The 13931-nt window shown below is 42.0% G+C and overlaps 1 protein-coding gene across 3 annotated transcripts in view; it reads left to right on the top strand.

The window, feature by feature from the left end:
- LOC122562786 (solute carrier family 2, facilitated glucose transporter member 11-like) overlaps positions 1 to 13931 on the top strand; it is a 71013-nt gene that overhangs the window by 18815 nt on the left and 38267 nt on the right. For all 3 annotated transcript variants that reach the window (XM_043715966.1, XM_043715968.1, XM_043715967.1), the window contains 2 exons: positions 6803 to 6927; positions 8366 to 8495. In XM_043715966.1, coding sequence (XP_043571901.1) covers positions 6803 to 6927; positions 8366 to 8495 — 255 coding nt within the window. The remainder of the gene's footprint in view (positions 1 to 6802; positions 6928 to 8365; positions 8496 to 13931) is intronic.

Below are 13931 nucleotides of genomic sequence, written 5' to 3' on the forward strand. Positions count from 1 at the left end.
GGTTTGTAATACTTAAGGCCCGGATACATGGGGAGAAATATGGCATTTAAATGTCTACTGTGCTACAGCGCATCCCCTCAAATTTTTGATTAGTGACTTTTCTAAGTTGAGTGCCTTTGGGACATGGCGCATTATTATAGGGGAGATTTTAATTGCCTTTTGGATCCGACAGTGGACAGGATGCCTTGTGGGCCCCCAACTATTTCTTCGCAGGCCAAGCAGGTGGCTGACTAATGCGAGGAGTTGGGGGCCATTTGGAGATGGACATTTGGAGATGTCCAAAGGTGGACGTTTGGAGATGTTTTCAGCCTACCGGCAGGGGCTTCACCCTTTTTTCAAACCTACATAAATGTCACACGAGGATTTTTTTTTTGGGTCCCTTGACCCTTCTGGATTTGATTACGGGTTATAAAATTGGGAATATAGCTATCTCTGATCACGCAGCGCTATATTTAGAGGGTAAGGCCAAGGGTGAGGGGATAGGTTTGCGGCACAGCTGTCTGGATCCTTTTCTCTTTAAGGATTCCAAATTTGTGGAATACTTTTTGAGGGAGTTTCAAGGGTTTTTGACTATCAACCCAGGCATGATTGGTAGCCCCCCTATGCTATGGGAAACTGCTAAGGACTTTGCTAGGGGATTAGCTATTTCCTATTTGGCTAGCCGGCAATGACAGGCATGATTGGTAGCCCCCCTATGCTATGGGAAACTGCTAAGGCCTTTGCTAGGGGATTAGCTATTTCCTATTTGGCTAGCCGGCAATGACAGAAGGAGGAACAGCAGCGTCTACTTGAGACACAGCTGAAAGCTGCTGAGGCGGCACTTTTTGTGAGGCCTTCGGTGACTAAGCTACAGTGGATCACGGCTCTCCGGGCTGCCCTGAATTCAGTACTTGCACAAACCGCAAAGTAAGAACTTGCTTTTGCTAGACGAAGGCTGTTCGACTATGGGGAATAGGCCAGGGAAGTATTTAGCATGTCTGACTAGGAAAAAGTGTGCTCCCCAATCCATTACTGCAGTTAGGGATAGCTCCGAGGTCCTTACATACAATGCCAAAAGGATTAATGAGGCTTTTCGGAGTTTTTACTCTGAATTGTGTCAGTCTGAAGGTTGCAAGGATCGGAGGGTTAAGATGGAAGCCTTTTGTAAGAGCCTGGACCTCTCGGGGGTAACTGTGGAACAGGCCTCTCTCCTGGCCCTGATGGTCTCCCAAGTGAGTTTTATAAGGAGTTTATATGGATTCTGTCAGGGCTGATGCTGGAAATGTATAATCACTTCTATATATATGAATGCCTACCATCATCTTTGAGAGAGCTAATATCTCCCTCATTCTTAAGAAGGGGAAGGTTCCTGAGGATTGTGCCTCATACAGGCCCATCTCTCTATTAAATTCAGATTTTAAGATTCTGTCTAAGATTTTGGTGCTGATATTGGAGAAGGTGTTGCCCTATATTGTCAAAGAGGACCAGACTGGCTTTATAAAGGGCCATAGGTCCTCTAATAATAATAGAAGGTTGCTGAATATGATTCAAGCACATCAGCAATGATCGATTCAGGGGTTGGTGATTTCCTTAGATGCAGAGAAAGCATTTGACCGGGTGGAATGGCTGTATCTCTTTTATGTCTTAGAACAGTTTGGGTTGGGTGGGACCAGTGTTGTTTACGTTGGTGATAGAGCTGCTGGAGAGGCCATTCATCAAGAACGTCCACATAACTGCTCCGGAAGAAGAATCGAGGATGCACAAGATTATACTGTATGCGGATGATGTCCTTCTGTTTTTATCGGACCCGATGACCTCTGTACCCCATTTGATACAATGTATTAATTCATTTGGGGCTATTTCAGGATATAATATCAACTTTGCAAAATCAGAGGCTATGCCTTTGGGAGACCTCAAGGAAGTGCCAGAGGTTGAAGGTGGCCCTAAGTTCCCCTTTAAGTGGTCATGGGCGGGTTTCTGATACCTAGGTATCTTTATTACCCCCATGTTTGATCAGTTGTTTTGGACTAACTTTGCTCACCTGCTTGACAATATTAGCCGAGACCTCCAGAGATGGGAGGCTCTTCCAATTTCATCGTTGGACCAAATAGCCCTTATTAAGATGAATGTCCTTCTTTGTTTGCTTTATCCCACGCGTATGCTCCCTATAATGTTTCCCAGGCCAATGCTGTGGAAACTTATGGGTTGGTTTAGTTCCTTCATGGGCGGCCCCTCATCAAATTTACTAAATTGCAGTTGCCTCAATGATGGGAAGGAGTTGATTTCCCAGATATCAGGTGGTATCAATTGAATTCCATGCTGTCCTTTGTGTGTGATTGGGCAGGTAACAATCCAGGCTCAATATGGCTGAATATCGAGGCCTCCCAGGCAAAGTGTCCATTTATTAACCTGTTGTTCATGAATAAGATGAGGACAGTTAGGGACCACTGCTGGAACCTTATTTGTTATTAATGTGGTCAAGGCTTGGAGGCAATGTGTCAGAGTGAGGGTTGCTTATCCAAGCCTTCACCACTCATCCCCCCCCATAGTTGGTATGCCAGGGTTCCGACCAGGGACAATGGACTCAGGGTTCAAACTATGGGCAGCAAGAAGAGTTTCCAGTTTAGGAGACTTGTTTGAGGGGGAGGTTATGATGTCTTTCGAGCAACTGAGCCCAGCAGAGACCTTTTCCATTTTTTAGGGATTTCACCACTTCTCACTAAGCCCTATAAGCCTGATACAGAGAGGTTGTTGCTATGTTCCACAAGCACCCTTTCGGTTAATGCCCTCTATCGCCTACTGGGTGGTAGGGCCTGGCAGGATATTAACTGGTTATGTGAGGTCTGGGAGCAAGAGCTAGGAGTGGAAATCTCTTCTGAAACGTGGGAGAACATATAGGAGAATACTCGAAAGATCTCAATCTGTAATAGGACATGCACTATATAGTTAAAACTTCTGCACAGGCTTCATTTGGCACCGGATCGTTTGGCGAAGTTTAAAAAAGGGGCATCTTCAATATGCCCCAAATGTAAAATAAGTGTAGGTACTCTTACCCATTGCTTCTGGACATGCCACAGGCTCTGTGTTTATTGGAGCGCTGAGGTGGGAGAGATAGGGAGGGTATTGAGGACTGAAGTCAACTTAGACCCGATATCTCTCCTTCTATGTCTACCAAATTTACCATCATTAGACGGGCATGGGAAGAAACTATTTAATATTCTTGCATACTGTGCACTGAAGAATATTCTGATGAACTGGGTGTCTGAGAACCAGCCGAGTTTGCTGGGATGCCAGAAATTAATTTTGGAGCACATTCCCTTGGACTTTTTCACAAACATGGTGCATCATACAACAGACCATTTTTATAAGACATGGCAGCCCTACTTGAGTTATTTGGATACAAATCTGTCTGCTATCTTAACTAAGATGTTTGTTTAACCAGGATGGTTAGGTTTGCTGAGGCCTGGGCCCTGGGGGGGAGACTCCTGAGTTAATACGGGTTCCCGTTCCTTTGTTTGGGAGCTTTGCGCTGAGCATTGTTATTTTGTGCTCTTTTGTTGTTTTGTTTTTGTTTTATTAGTCACTTACTTATTTATCGGTATTGTTTTGCACAGTGTTTGGTTTTGTATTTAGGGTTGGTTAGTAGTTAATCGACAGTAGTTGTATTGTGATTTATGTTGTACTGCAAGTTATATTTTCAATAACTTTATATTTTGTAAAGTCAAAAAATTTTTTTTTGCTAATAAGTATATTTACAAAAAAGAATGGCATTTAAAGTGGGCGTTTTCATTGTTAACCAGGTTGTAATGTCGAAACGATACAAATTTTGGAGTCTGGGAATAACCAATTGACATCTAAGTATATCCTTGAACAATTAATAAATTCCAACTTTGACACTGATGCATTACAGTTAACAAGGATTTTGTTATCATTGCCATGGTGTAAACTGCTCTCAGACCAGTCACACGATATGTTTTACTGCAATTCTTTGTCTTCAAACTAAGTTAACCATATTAATGATGTATAAAACTGATTGCAGACACCAGAGTTCCAGTCTCTGTGATGTATGAAATATTGACAAGATGTCTTGAAATAACAATTGAAACCCCCTGAGTGATATTGGAATGTTAACCATGTTGCTGTACCTTATCTTAATATTTTCTGTCATTATATTAGTTGTTGCATAACTGCAAAATCTATTGTAGTTTCTTTTCTTAGAATCACTGTTTCATTTTTAGACTTGATAACATAAAGTTCCTCTTGTAGATGGAGCATGCAAATTAAAACATTACAAGTGATCGGATCACTCATCCCCTGTAAATCTAGCACAAAGCTTTCTCATCCCTAAGGCAATTGATTTTAAAAAAATATTTTTCATGGTGATAATGTTATGTCTAGACTTGACAGTTATTGTTCTTTCAGTCTAAGGTTTTTCAGGTTGAGAGAATGAATTCTCTTTTATACTGCATGCAAATTGTGTTGTACTCAACAGAAGGGTGAAAATTGAAGTCCAAATTTGTTACCATTTCATAGTTTTTGTATATATCCAATAAAACTTACTTGACCTGGATTGATTTTTTTTCTTAATTATAATGAATGTACTTAAAAAAATTCCTTTAAATAGTAGTTGAAATGTTTGGTTTTTATACCATTTTTGAAGGTGCTATATAGTGTATATACAATTGGTTCTATTTCACACTCTTCCTCCAAAATAAAGTTACCTTCTTGTGCCATGCAAAAATAAAACACAAGGGAGGGAGGCAAAGGACAGGAAACTAAATGCCAGTTAGCCTGATCTCAGTCATTGGTAAATTTTTAGTGTACTTTATTAAAGATGAGATTGCGGAGTATTTGGAAGTGCTTGGTAAAATAGAGCTGAGTCAGCGCAGCTTCATCAAGGGGCGGTTTTACCCAGCAAATCTGTTAGAATTCCTTGAGGTAATGAGCGAGTTAGACAAATGAGAGCCAGTTGACGTGAGCTATTTGGACTTCCCCAAAGTCTTTGACAAGGTGTTGCACAGGAGGATGCTACACAAGAAAAGATCCTATGGTGTTAGGTGCAGGATACTGCCATGGACAGAGGATTGGCTGACTAGCGGACGGCAAACAGTGGGGATGAAAAGATCTTTTCCAGGATTAGTGGAGGTCCGCAGGTATCGGTGTTGGGACCACAACTATTCACGATACTCATTAACAATCTGGCCAAAGAAACTGAGGACATTGCAGCTACATTTGAAGATGACACAAAGATAGGTGGAGCAACAGGTGCAGAAGGACTTGGACAAGTTAGGAGAGTCAGCAAAGAAGTGGCAGATGTAAAACTTTGTGGAATGTGTGTAGTGATACAATTTGGTAGTAGGAATAGAGGTGTATACTATTTTCTAACTGGGGAAAGGCTTTGAAAATCTGAAGTATAAGGGAGTTAGGTGTACTAGTTTAGGGTTTTCTTAAAGTTAACAGAATGGTTGAATAGGCAATTAGGACAACACATGCAATGTTAGCATTCATTTTGAGAAGGCTAGAATACAAGAGCAGGGATGTACTGCTGCGTCTGTATAAGGCTTTGGTCAGACCACATTTGGAATAGTTTTGGGCTCTATATCGAAAGAAGGATGTGCCAATGTTGGTGGGGGTCCAGGGGAGGTTTGCAATAACGCTCGTGGGGATGAAGGGCTTCTCACATGAGGAACAGTTGACAACTCTGGATCTATAACCAATAGAGTTAATAAGGCTGAAGAGGATCTCATTAAACTTAGAGAATACTGAGAGGTCTGAAAAGAGTGAACGTGGAGAAGACTAGGACCTGAGGGCGCAGCTTCAGAGTGAATGAACAACCCTTTAGAACTGAGATGAGGAAGAATTTCTTCAGCCAGATGGTGGTTGAATCTGTGGAATTCATTGCTGCAGATAGCTGTGGAGGCAAAGTCATTCATGTGTATTTAAGATAGAAATCGATAGGCTCTTGATTGGTAAAGGAATTAAGGGTTATGGGGAGAAGGCAGGAGAATGGGTTTGCGAAATGTATTAGCCATGATCGAATGGTGAAACAGTATTTATGGATGGAATGGCTTAATTCTGCTCCAATAACATGGTTTTACGGAGCCGCTGGGGTGAGTGTGGTTGGGAAGTGGGTGGGGTAGTTGGCTGTTTGGACGCGATGCAGTTTTCCCTCATGGTGAAAGTACTCTGTGCCTGATCAAGCACCTCGCATTGGGAAGGAGGTTTGAGATGCAGATACCCAAAATCCCTGTACTTTGTCTGACTCCCCCAATCCTCTTCCAACTTCCAACTCTCCATCCCCATCCTGTCTTCACTCTCCTTTGGTCTAGGATATCATGATGATCCTGGGCCCTCTGGTGGCTGCCAGCTACCACTGCTCCCATTGGAGGATTGTGGAGCTGCTGGCCTCTGATTAGCTGGCAGCTCCCAGCAGGCTGGACGTTGGCCATCGAAAGTCTTGATTGTGTGAAGGGCCCCTGTGGTGGCTAATTCAGTGCCTGAAAGGCACATGTTTCTATTGGACATGACCTCCCCCTAAACAGAGCTGATGGGGCTTGCCTGCTGAGGGTATCACCAGTGGTGCCAGCCATACAGAATCCGGTCCAGAATGTGCAGTCACCAAGATCTCAGAAGATCTCTGATCTTCCTCAGCACCACAATGGGAATGAATCAGGGATAGCCCCTAAGTTCCATTTAAATAATTGTGATAATTGGAGTGTGAATTTCAATTCCTACACGGAATTTATTGCTGTTGTGATTATGACAATGTGGAGGCACTTCCATCACATTTTACCAACCAACTTCAATTGCTTTTTATTTTCAGGAGAAATTTGCTGCTGCTAAGCAATGCTTTCATACTGGTTGGTGCTTTGTTAATGGGGTTAAGCAAAACACTCAAATCCTTTGAGATGATTTTAATTGGGAGACTCTTCACTGGAATAAATGCAGGTAACTTTTGTCTAATAATTTAAGATTGCCTTCACACTCTTTCATTGCAAGGAAATCATACAGGCATCAATGAGATAGCCCAGAGTGAGATGGAGATGGAAATTTCTCCAAGGCATTGTTTAGATTAGATTACTTACAGTGTGGAAACAGGCCCTTATTCTACAATTAATTCAAAATTCAGCATTGAAGGTTTGGGGCCTCTTAATTTAGCGTTAATATTTTGATTTAGTCTGTTTGGAAATATTCCTCCAACTTGATCAAATCTTCTGTACTCCAGTTCAGTTGAGAATTATCTTTACATAATGACTATTAACAGAGTCGTCTGCAATTGTGAAGCATTGTCGTCTGTTAATCAGGTGTGGAACAATGAAACTATCACACACAGAATTTAGTCTGGTACTTGCCAGATTTTGGGTTATAGGTACTTACAACAGTTAGTGTAGGGTTAGGTGGAGAGTAGCATCATTTTGGTGTTTGCCCCAGTGCTCACCATCCTCTGACCCTCTGAACTAACATGTCTGGATGGTGAGCCTGCAAACACCTTCACCTCCCCAGAGTTAAACGGTCTGTAACTCAGGATGTTTAAGCTCACACTCCAAAAACAGGCAGTATTTAAAATTAAGCTCCTTCCGTAATTTCAAGAGAACTGTGGAAAAATGAAGGCAGGGGTATAAAAAGTAAGACTTCATAGAATCCCCACAGTGCGGAAACAGGCCCTTCGGCCCAACAAGTCCACACTGACCCTCCGAACTGTGTGCCACCCAACCCATTCCCCTACCCTATTACTATACATTTAACCTTGACTAATGCATCTAACCTACATACCCCTGAACACTATGGGCAATTTAGCTTGGCCAATTCACCTAACCTGCACATTAAATTAGATTAGATTCCCTACAGTGTAGAAACAGGCCCTTTGGCCCAACCAGTCCACACGCACCCTCTGAAGAGTAACCCACCTGGACCCATTTCCCTCTGACTAATGCACTTAACACTATGGACAGTTTACCATGGCCAATTCACCTGACCTGCACATCTTTGGATTGTGGGAGGAAATCGGAGCACCCAGAGGAAACCCATGCAGACATAGGGAGAATGTGCAAACTCCACACAGAGACTGGAATCAAACTTAGGTCCCTGGTGCTAGCCACTGTGCCGCCCCCTTGTTATTTAACACAAGGTAATGTCCAAGCTATAATCCAGTGCATTGTGAGTCAGGGTTATAGGCTACATTAATGCACTGTTATAGACAAAGATAGATAAAAATGTCCCTTTTCTTTATTGTTTCTTGGAGTGAGATTGTCACAGGCAAGGTCAGCATTTGTCCATCTTTAATGTGGTGGTGAGCCGCATTTTGCATCTGTGATGTGCATTACTGCAGATTTGTATATCCCTTTAATCTTGACTCACACAAATTCCTTTTTCTTTTTGCTCTAAGGTGTGGGAATGAACATTAACCCCATGTATCTTGGTGAGAGTGCACCAAAGGAAATCCGGGGCATGGTGGCCTTGTCATTTGCTCCATTCACTGCAGCTGGGATAGTACTGGGACAAACCATCGGACTTGAGTAAGTCATGTTTCCTCCTCAATTAAGATAATTGTGCATTCTAGAGATTTAAGGCTTTAGTGTACATCTGTTTCATTATCATCTGTTCCCACAGGAAGCAGGTTGTGGATATAATGAAACTTGACCTTACATCTTGTGCATATTTCCAATATATAGATGATACCTTTGCATTCTTTGAATTTACAGCTTCGCGTAAGGATTTTCTTACACCTCTTGACATTCTCCATCTAGTGCTGAGATTTATTTTTGCAATGAAGTAGTCTAATGTACTCCCTTCCTTCGAAGTGCCATTTGAGAAAACTGTGATTGGGTTTTCCACACTGTCTACATGAATCTATACTCACCTGTTAGTATATTTTTGTATCTCCATGTGCGATAGGATTAGCCTGATCAGTAATCTTGTAAGTCAGGCCCTAGCCATTTGCTAATGTGGTAAGGTTGATAAAGAAATGGAATATTCCAAAGCGATCCTGCAGGACAATGTTTGTAGGAAATTAAGGGATTTTGCAAATTGGCAAAGCCCTCCACAGTCAGACCTGAAAAGTGCCTGGTCAAGTAACTCGGGAAAGGCAAAGCTCTGTAAATTGAAATATTGAACAGGTTAAGGTAGCAATTTTATGCTGCTGCTATGTAGTGGCTACAGGAGTGGCACTGACAGGATACTATTATCAGTCCAGAAAGACTTTCTGCCTACAACACAATTGAGGAATTTTGTGTATGAATTTCATTGCTGGCGGCACATCAGGTATGTAGGCCATTTATTGTTTCGTCTGTTGTTCGTAACTGGTAAGTGAAGGTTGTACTGGAGTAGTCTGTGCTTGCAAAATGCAGAACCAAACATCCACTGTTAGGTGTGATTCTGCGATTCAACAGCACTTGGCTAACAATTCTAAGTTAATTTAGACTATCAATTTAGAATAATCATTAAAACCCATAACGTGGCTCACTTACTCTTGCTAGGCACAACCTATGTTTATACACTGGGTCCTATTCTCCATAAACAAAAATAGTACATTCAAGGACTACGTCTCTTTTGAATTATTTGGGATTTTTGCACCGCAAAATCTTGGCCAATCAGATTCACATCAGATTTTTGGGGAGGCAGTGGCATAATGATAATGTCACTGGAGTTGTAATCTGGAACCCCAGCCTACAGTTCTGAGTTTATATATTCAAAACCCACCATGGCAAATGGTGAAATCTGAATGCAATAAAAATCTATAATTAACTAGTCTGATGGCATTTGTGTAACCACTGTCTATTGTTGTTAAAAACTGATTTGATGTTAGCTAGAGAAGGGAATTTGCCATCTTTACCTGACCTGGTCTACACATGACTCCAGATCCACAACAATATGATTGGCTTTTACTTGACCCCTGGGCAGATTAACAATAAATGCTGCTCCAGACAATGACAACAGCATCCCATGAATGAGAAAAAAAATCGACATGTCTTTTGATCAGCATCTTTTTCTCCTGCAATGTAAATTACTGTGATTGTTTGAAATTTGGCATTCTTGTGTTTGTCCTAAAGATGCAAAGCTTTGATAACTTGCCTGTATTTTAATCTGTTATTAATTGCGGCAGGCAAAATAACGTTCATTATTTGAAAAATCCTAGTTAAAGGTAATGGTGTCGCTGAATATGAAAGATCCTGTTATTTTGTGCATTCATCTCTGAGAAATGACACAGAGCGGTAGCTGCACCTAGCAGCCACTCGGATACAGGGGATTGCACTCATTCCCACACCTCGGAACAAATGGAGAAGGGAAATTCCACAAGTTGCAGTTAAAAAGCCAGACAGATTTGGACATTCTTTCTTTACATCGGCCTGTAATTCATTTCTGGGTAGCTGTTATACTCTTGATAATCTATTTGAACTTTGTTTAGATCCAAGTCTCTAATCCACTCTCAGGTTCTTACTATTCTAAAACCAAAACCATCAGAACCTTGTTTTAATGCTGCATATTAACTATAATCCATTGTAGGATATACATTGTTTCTGTTTGATTTACAATGTGCATTTTTAGTATGTTCTTGTTATTGCAATGATATGCAGTTATTCCTGGTGTTATTGTCAGTGACTGTCAGCATAGGTGACAACTACATATCCATCTCTACAATGTTAAAAATGTTGCACAGAAAAATATTCTCGATATTGTTGCATGATATTTGCAACATCTCTGTTTGGTTATTTCTAATTGATTGGTATGATAATTGTAAATGTGATGCAACTATCGCTGTGAGTCAGTTCTTAGAGGTGAATGCTTTCCAGGAATTGAAAGCAAGAGGATCTTTTGATGCCTTCACATTCAATGACAATCCTGACTGTGAAATAATTGCACGGAGACTGGTATCCCGTCACCACATCATACTTTATTTACATGTGCACCGTTACTGTGGCCAGCCAGCTCAGAGTGAGCAGATTCTGAATCCCCTGTTTGTATTTATTTTTAGTTTATCAAACTGTACAGAATGCAAACAAACAGTTAACAATGAACAGAAGTTTGCAAGAAACAACGTTTTACAGGGGAAAAGGGCAGCAAGGCCAGAGCCCGAATCCCACCATCCAACCAGTTCGCAGGGAAATGAGGACGGACCTCAAATCCCACCTTATTCTTATCAAAAAGGAAAAAGTAAACACAAGCCCATACAAAACAGTCTAATAAACTGAACAATAAAACTGTGCAGATATCACAGAGACTCCAGCAACCCACCCACCCCTCCCACCTTCTGGCCTCAAAGTAGCTCGCCCCTACACATCCCCTGTTTATATATTTGTTTTCTTTTCAATTTTTTTTGCTAAACTGAGGAGGTTCTACAACTCCTGGTTATATATATATATATATATATATATATATTTTCTCTTTACCCCCACGGTAGTGCTTATATTTTCCCCAGCACCCATGTCGTGTGTGTGCAGGTGTAGGACGCAGTGAAGAACAACAGGTGTACAAATCTTTATTCGATTTCCACCACCAAGAAGAAAGGGAACACCCAAGTGGCCAGTGACAAGCAGTGCCCTTCACATCAAAGGGCAGTGCTGTGTGATCAAACAGTGAAGGGGAGGGCAGGGACTAAATCAAAATAGAGTTGGAGGGGGAAATAATGCACTCCACTCCCTGTGGCGCCCACCTCTCCCTGATCAACTCCAGGGTGTTGGTGTACACCGCGTGCTCCTTCTCCAGAGACACTTGGGCTCGCACGTAATCCCCTGTTTAATTTTTTTTTCTTTGTACACACACTGATCCAACTCTCAAGATAGGCAAACACCCAAGAGGCCAGTGAAAGCACTGCCCTTCACAAAAGGCAATGCAATCTCCTGTTTATTAATTTTAGCCTTCCCCTTTATTTACCAATAGTATCAGTGTTACAACATAACATTTACACCTATAAGCCAGGCTCGCAGAGGTTCTAAAACCGTAGAAAATTAGGATACCAACTCTTCCTTTAAGAGCCCTCGCAGACTACTCCACTCAATCTCCTGTTTTTTTTTAAAATTAATAATCCCTACAGTTTCTTTTTTTTTATTTAACCCCCACACTACCACCTACGTGCGGTAGTGCTTATTTTTTCCCCAGCACCCATGGTGTGTGTGTGCGCAGGTGTGAGACACAGTGAAAGACACAAAGTGCAGGTGCATTGTTTCTTTTTTTTTCCTCTTTTCTTCTTTTCTTTTTTTTTAGTTTTTTTAAAAATTTAACCCCCACACTACCGCCTAACTGCGGTAGTGCTTATTTTATCCCCAGCACCCATTGTGTGTGTGTGCAGGTGTGAGACACAGTGAAAGACACAAAGTGCACAAATCTTTATTCAATTTCCACCACCAGGAAGATAGGAAACACCCGGGTGGCTAGTGACAAGCAGTGCCCTTCACATCAAAGGGCAGTGCTGTGTGATCAAAACAGTGAAGGGGAGGGTAGGGACTAAATCAAAATAGAGTTGGAGGGGGAAATAATGCACTCCACTCCCTGCGGCGCCCACCTCTCCCTGAACAACTCCAGGGTGTTGGTGGACACCGCGTGCTCCTTCTCCAGAGACACTTGGGCTCGGACGTAATCCCCTGTTTATTTTTTTTTTCTTTATGGTGTGTGTGTGCAGGTGTGAGACACAGTGAAAGTCACAAAGTGCACGAATCTTTATTCAATTTCCACCACCAGGCAGATAGGAAAACACCCGGGTGGCCAGTGACAAGCAGTGCCCTTCACATCAAAGGGCAGTGCTGTGTGATCAAAACAGTGAAGGGGAGGGTAGGGATTAAATCAAAATAGAGTTGGAGGGACACTCCTGTTTATTTTTTTTTATATAATACTACCTATATATTTTTTATTTCTTTTTTCTTTTTTTTTACTTTATAGAGTTGGACACTCCCCTTTTTACCTATTTTTCTTTTTAATATTAACCCCCACACTACCACCTAAGTGCGGCAGTGCTTATTTTATCCCCAGCACCCATGGTGTGTGTGTGTGTGCAGGTGTGAGACACAGTGAAAGACACAAAGTGTACCAATCTTTATTCAATTTCCACCACCAGGAAGATAGGAAAACACCCGGGTGGCCAGTGACAAACACTGCCCTTCACATTAGGGACAGTGCTGTGTGATCAAAACAGTGAAGGGGAGGGTAGGGACTAAATCAAAATACAATTGGAAGAAGAAATGATGCACTCCACTCCCTGCGGCGCCCACCTCTCCCTGAACAACTCCAGGGTGTTGGTCGACACCGCGTGCTCCTTCTCCAGAGACACTTGGGCTCGGACGTAATCCCCTGTTTATTTTTACTTATTTTTTTTCTTTTTTCTCTTTAAATAATTTAACCCCCACACTACCACCTAAGTGCGGTAGTGCTTATTTTATCCCCAGCACCCATGGTGTGTGTGTGCAGGTGTGAGACACAGTGAAAGACACAAAGTGCACAAATCTTTATTCAATTTCCACCACCAGGAAGATAGGAAACACCCGGGTGGCCAGTGACAAACACTGCCCTTCACATCAAAGGGCAGTGCTGTGTGATCAAAACAGTGAAGGGGAAGGGTAGGGACTAAATCAAAATAGAATTGGAGGGAGAAATGATGCACTCCACTCCCTGCGGCGCCCACCTCTCCCTGAACAACTCCAGGGTGTTGGTGGACACTGCGTGCTCCTTCCCCAGAGACACTTGGGCTCGGACGTAATCCCCTGTTTTTTTTTTTTTAATTTTTTTGTTGGATGAGGAAGTAATGTGCTCCACTCCCTGTGGTGCCCACCTTTCTCTGAAAAGCTCAAGGATGTTTGTGGACATCAAGTGATCCTTCTCCAGGGACATTCAGGCTTGAACGTAAATCTCCTGGTTACTTTTTTTTTCTTTTTTCTTTCCCTGCAGATGATCCCCTGTTTATTTATTTACTTTTTTGAAATTTAACCCCCACACTACCACCTAAGTGCAGTAGTGCTTATTTT

Source organism: Chiloscyllium plagiosum, chromosome 25 (assembly GCF_004010195.1).
Source record: "Chiloscyllium plagiosum isolate BGI_BamShark_2017 chromosome 25, ASM401019v2, whole genome shotgun sequence".
Lineage (NCBI taxonomy): Eukaryota > Metazoa > Chordata > Chondrichthyes > Orectolobiformes > Hemiscylliidae > Chiloscyllium > Chiloscyllium plagiosum.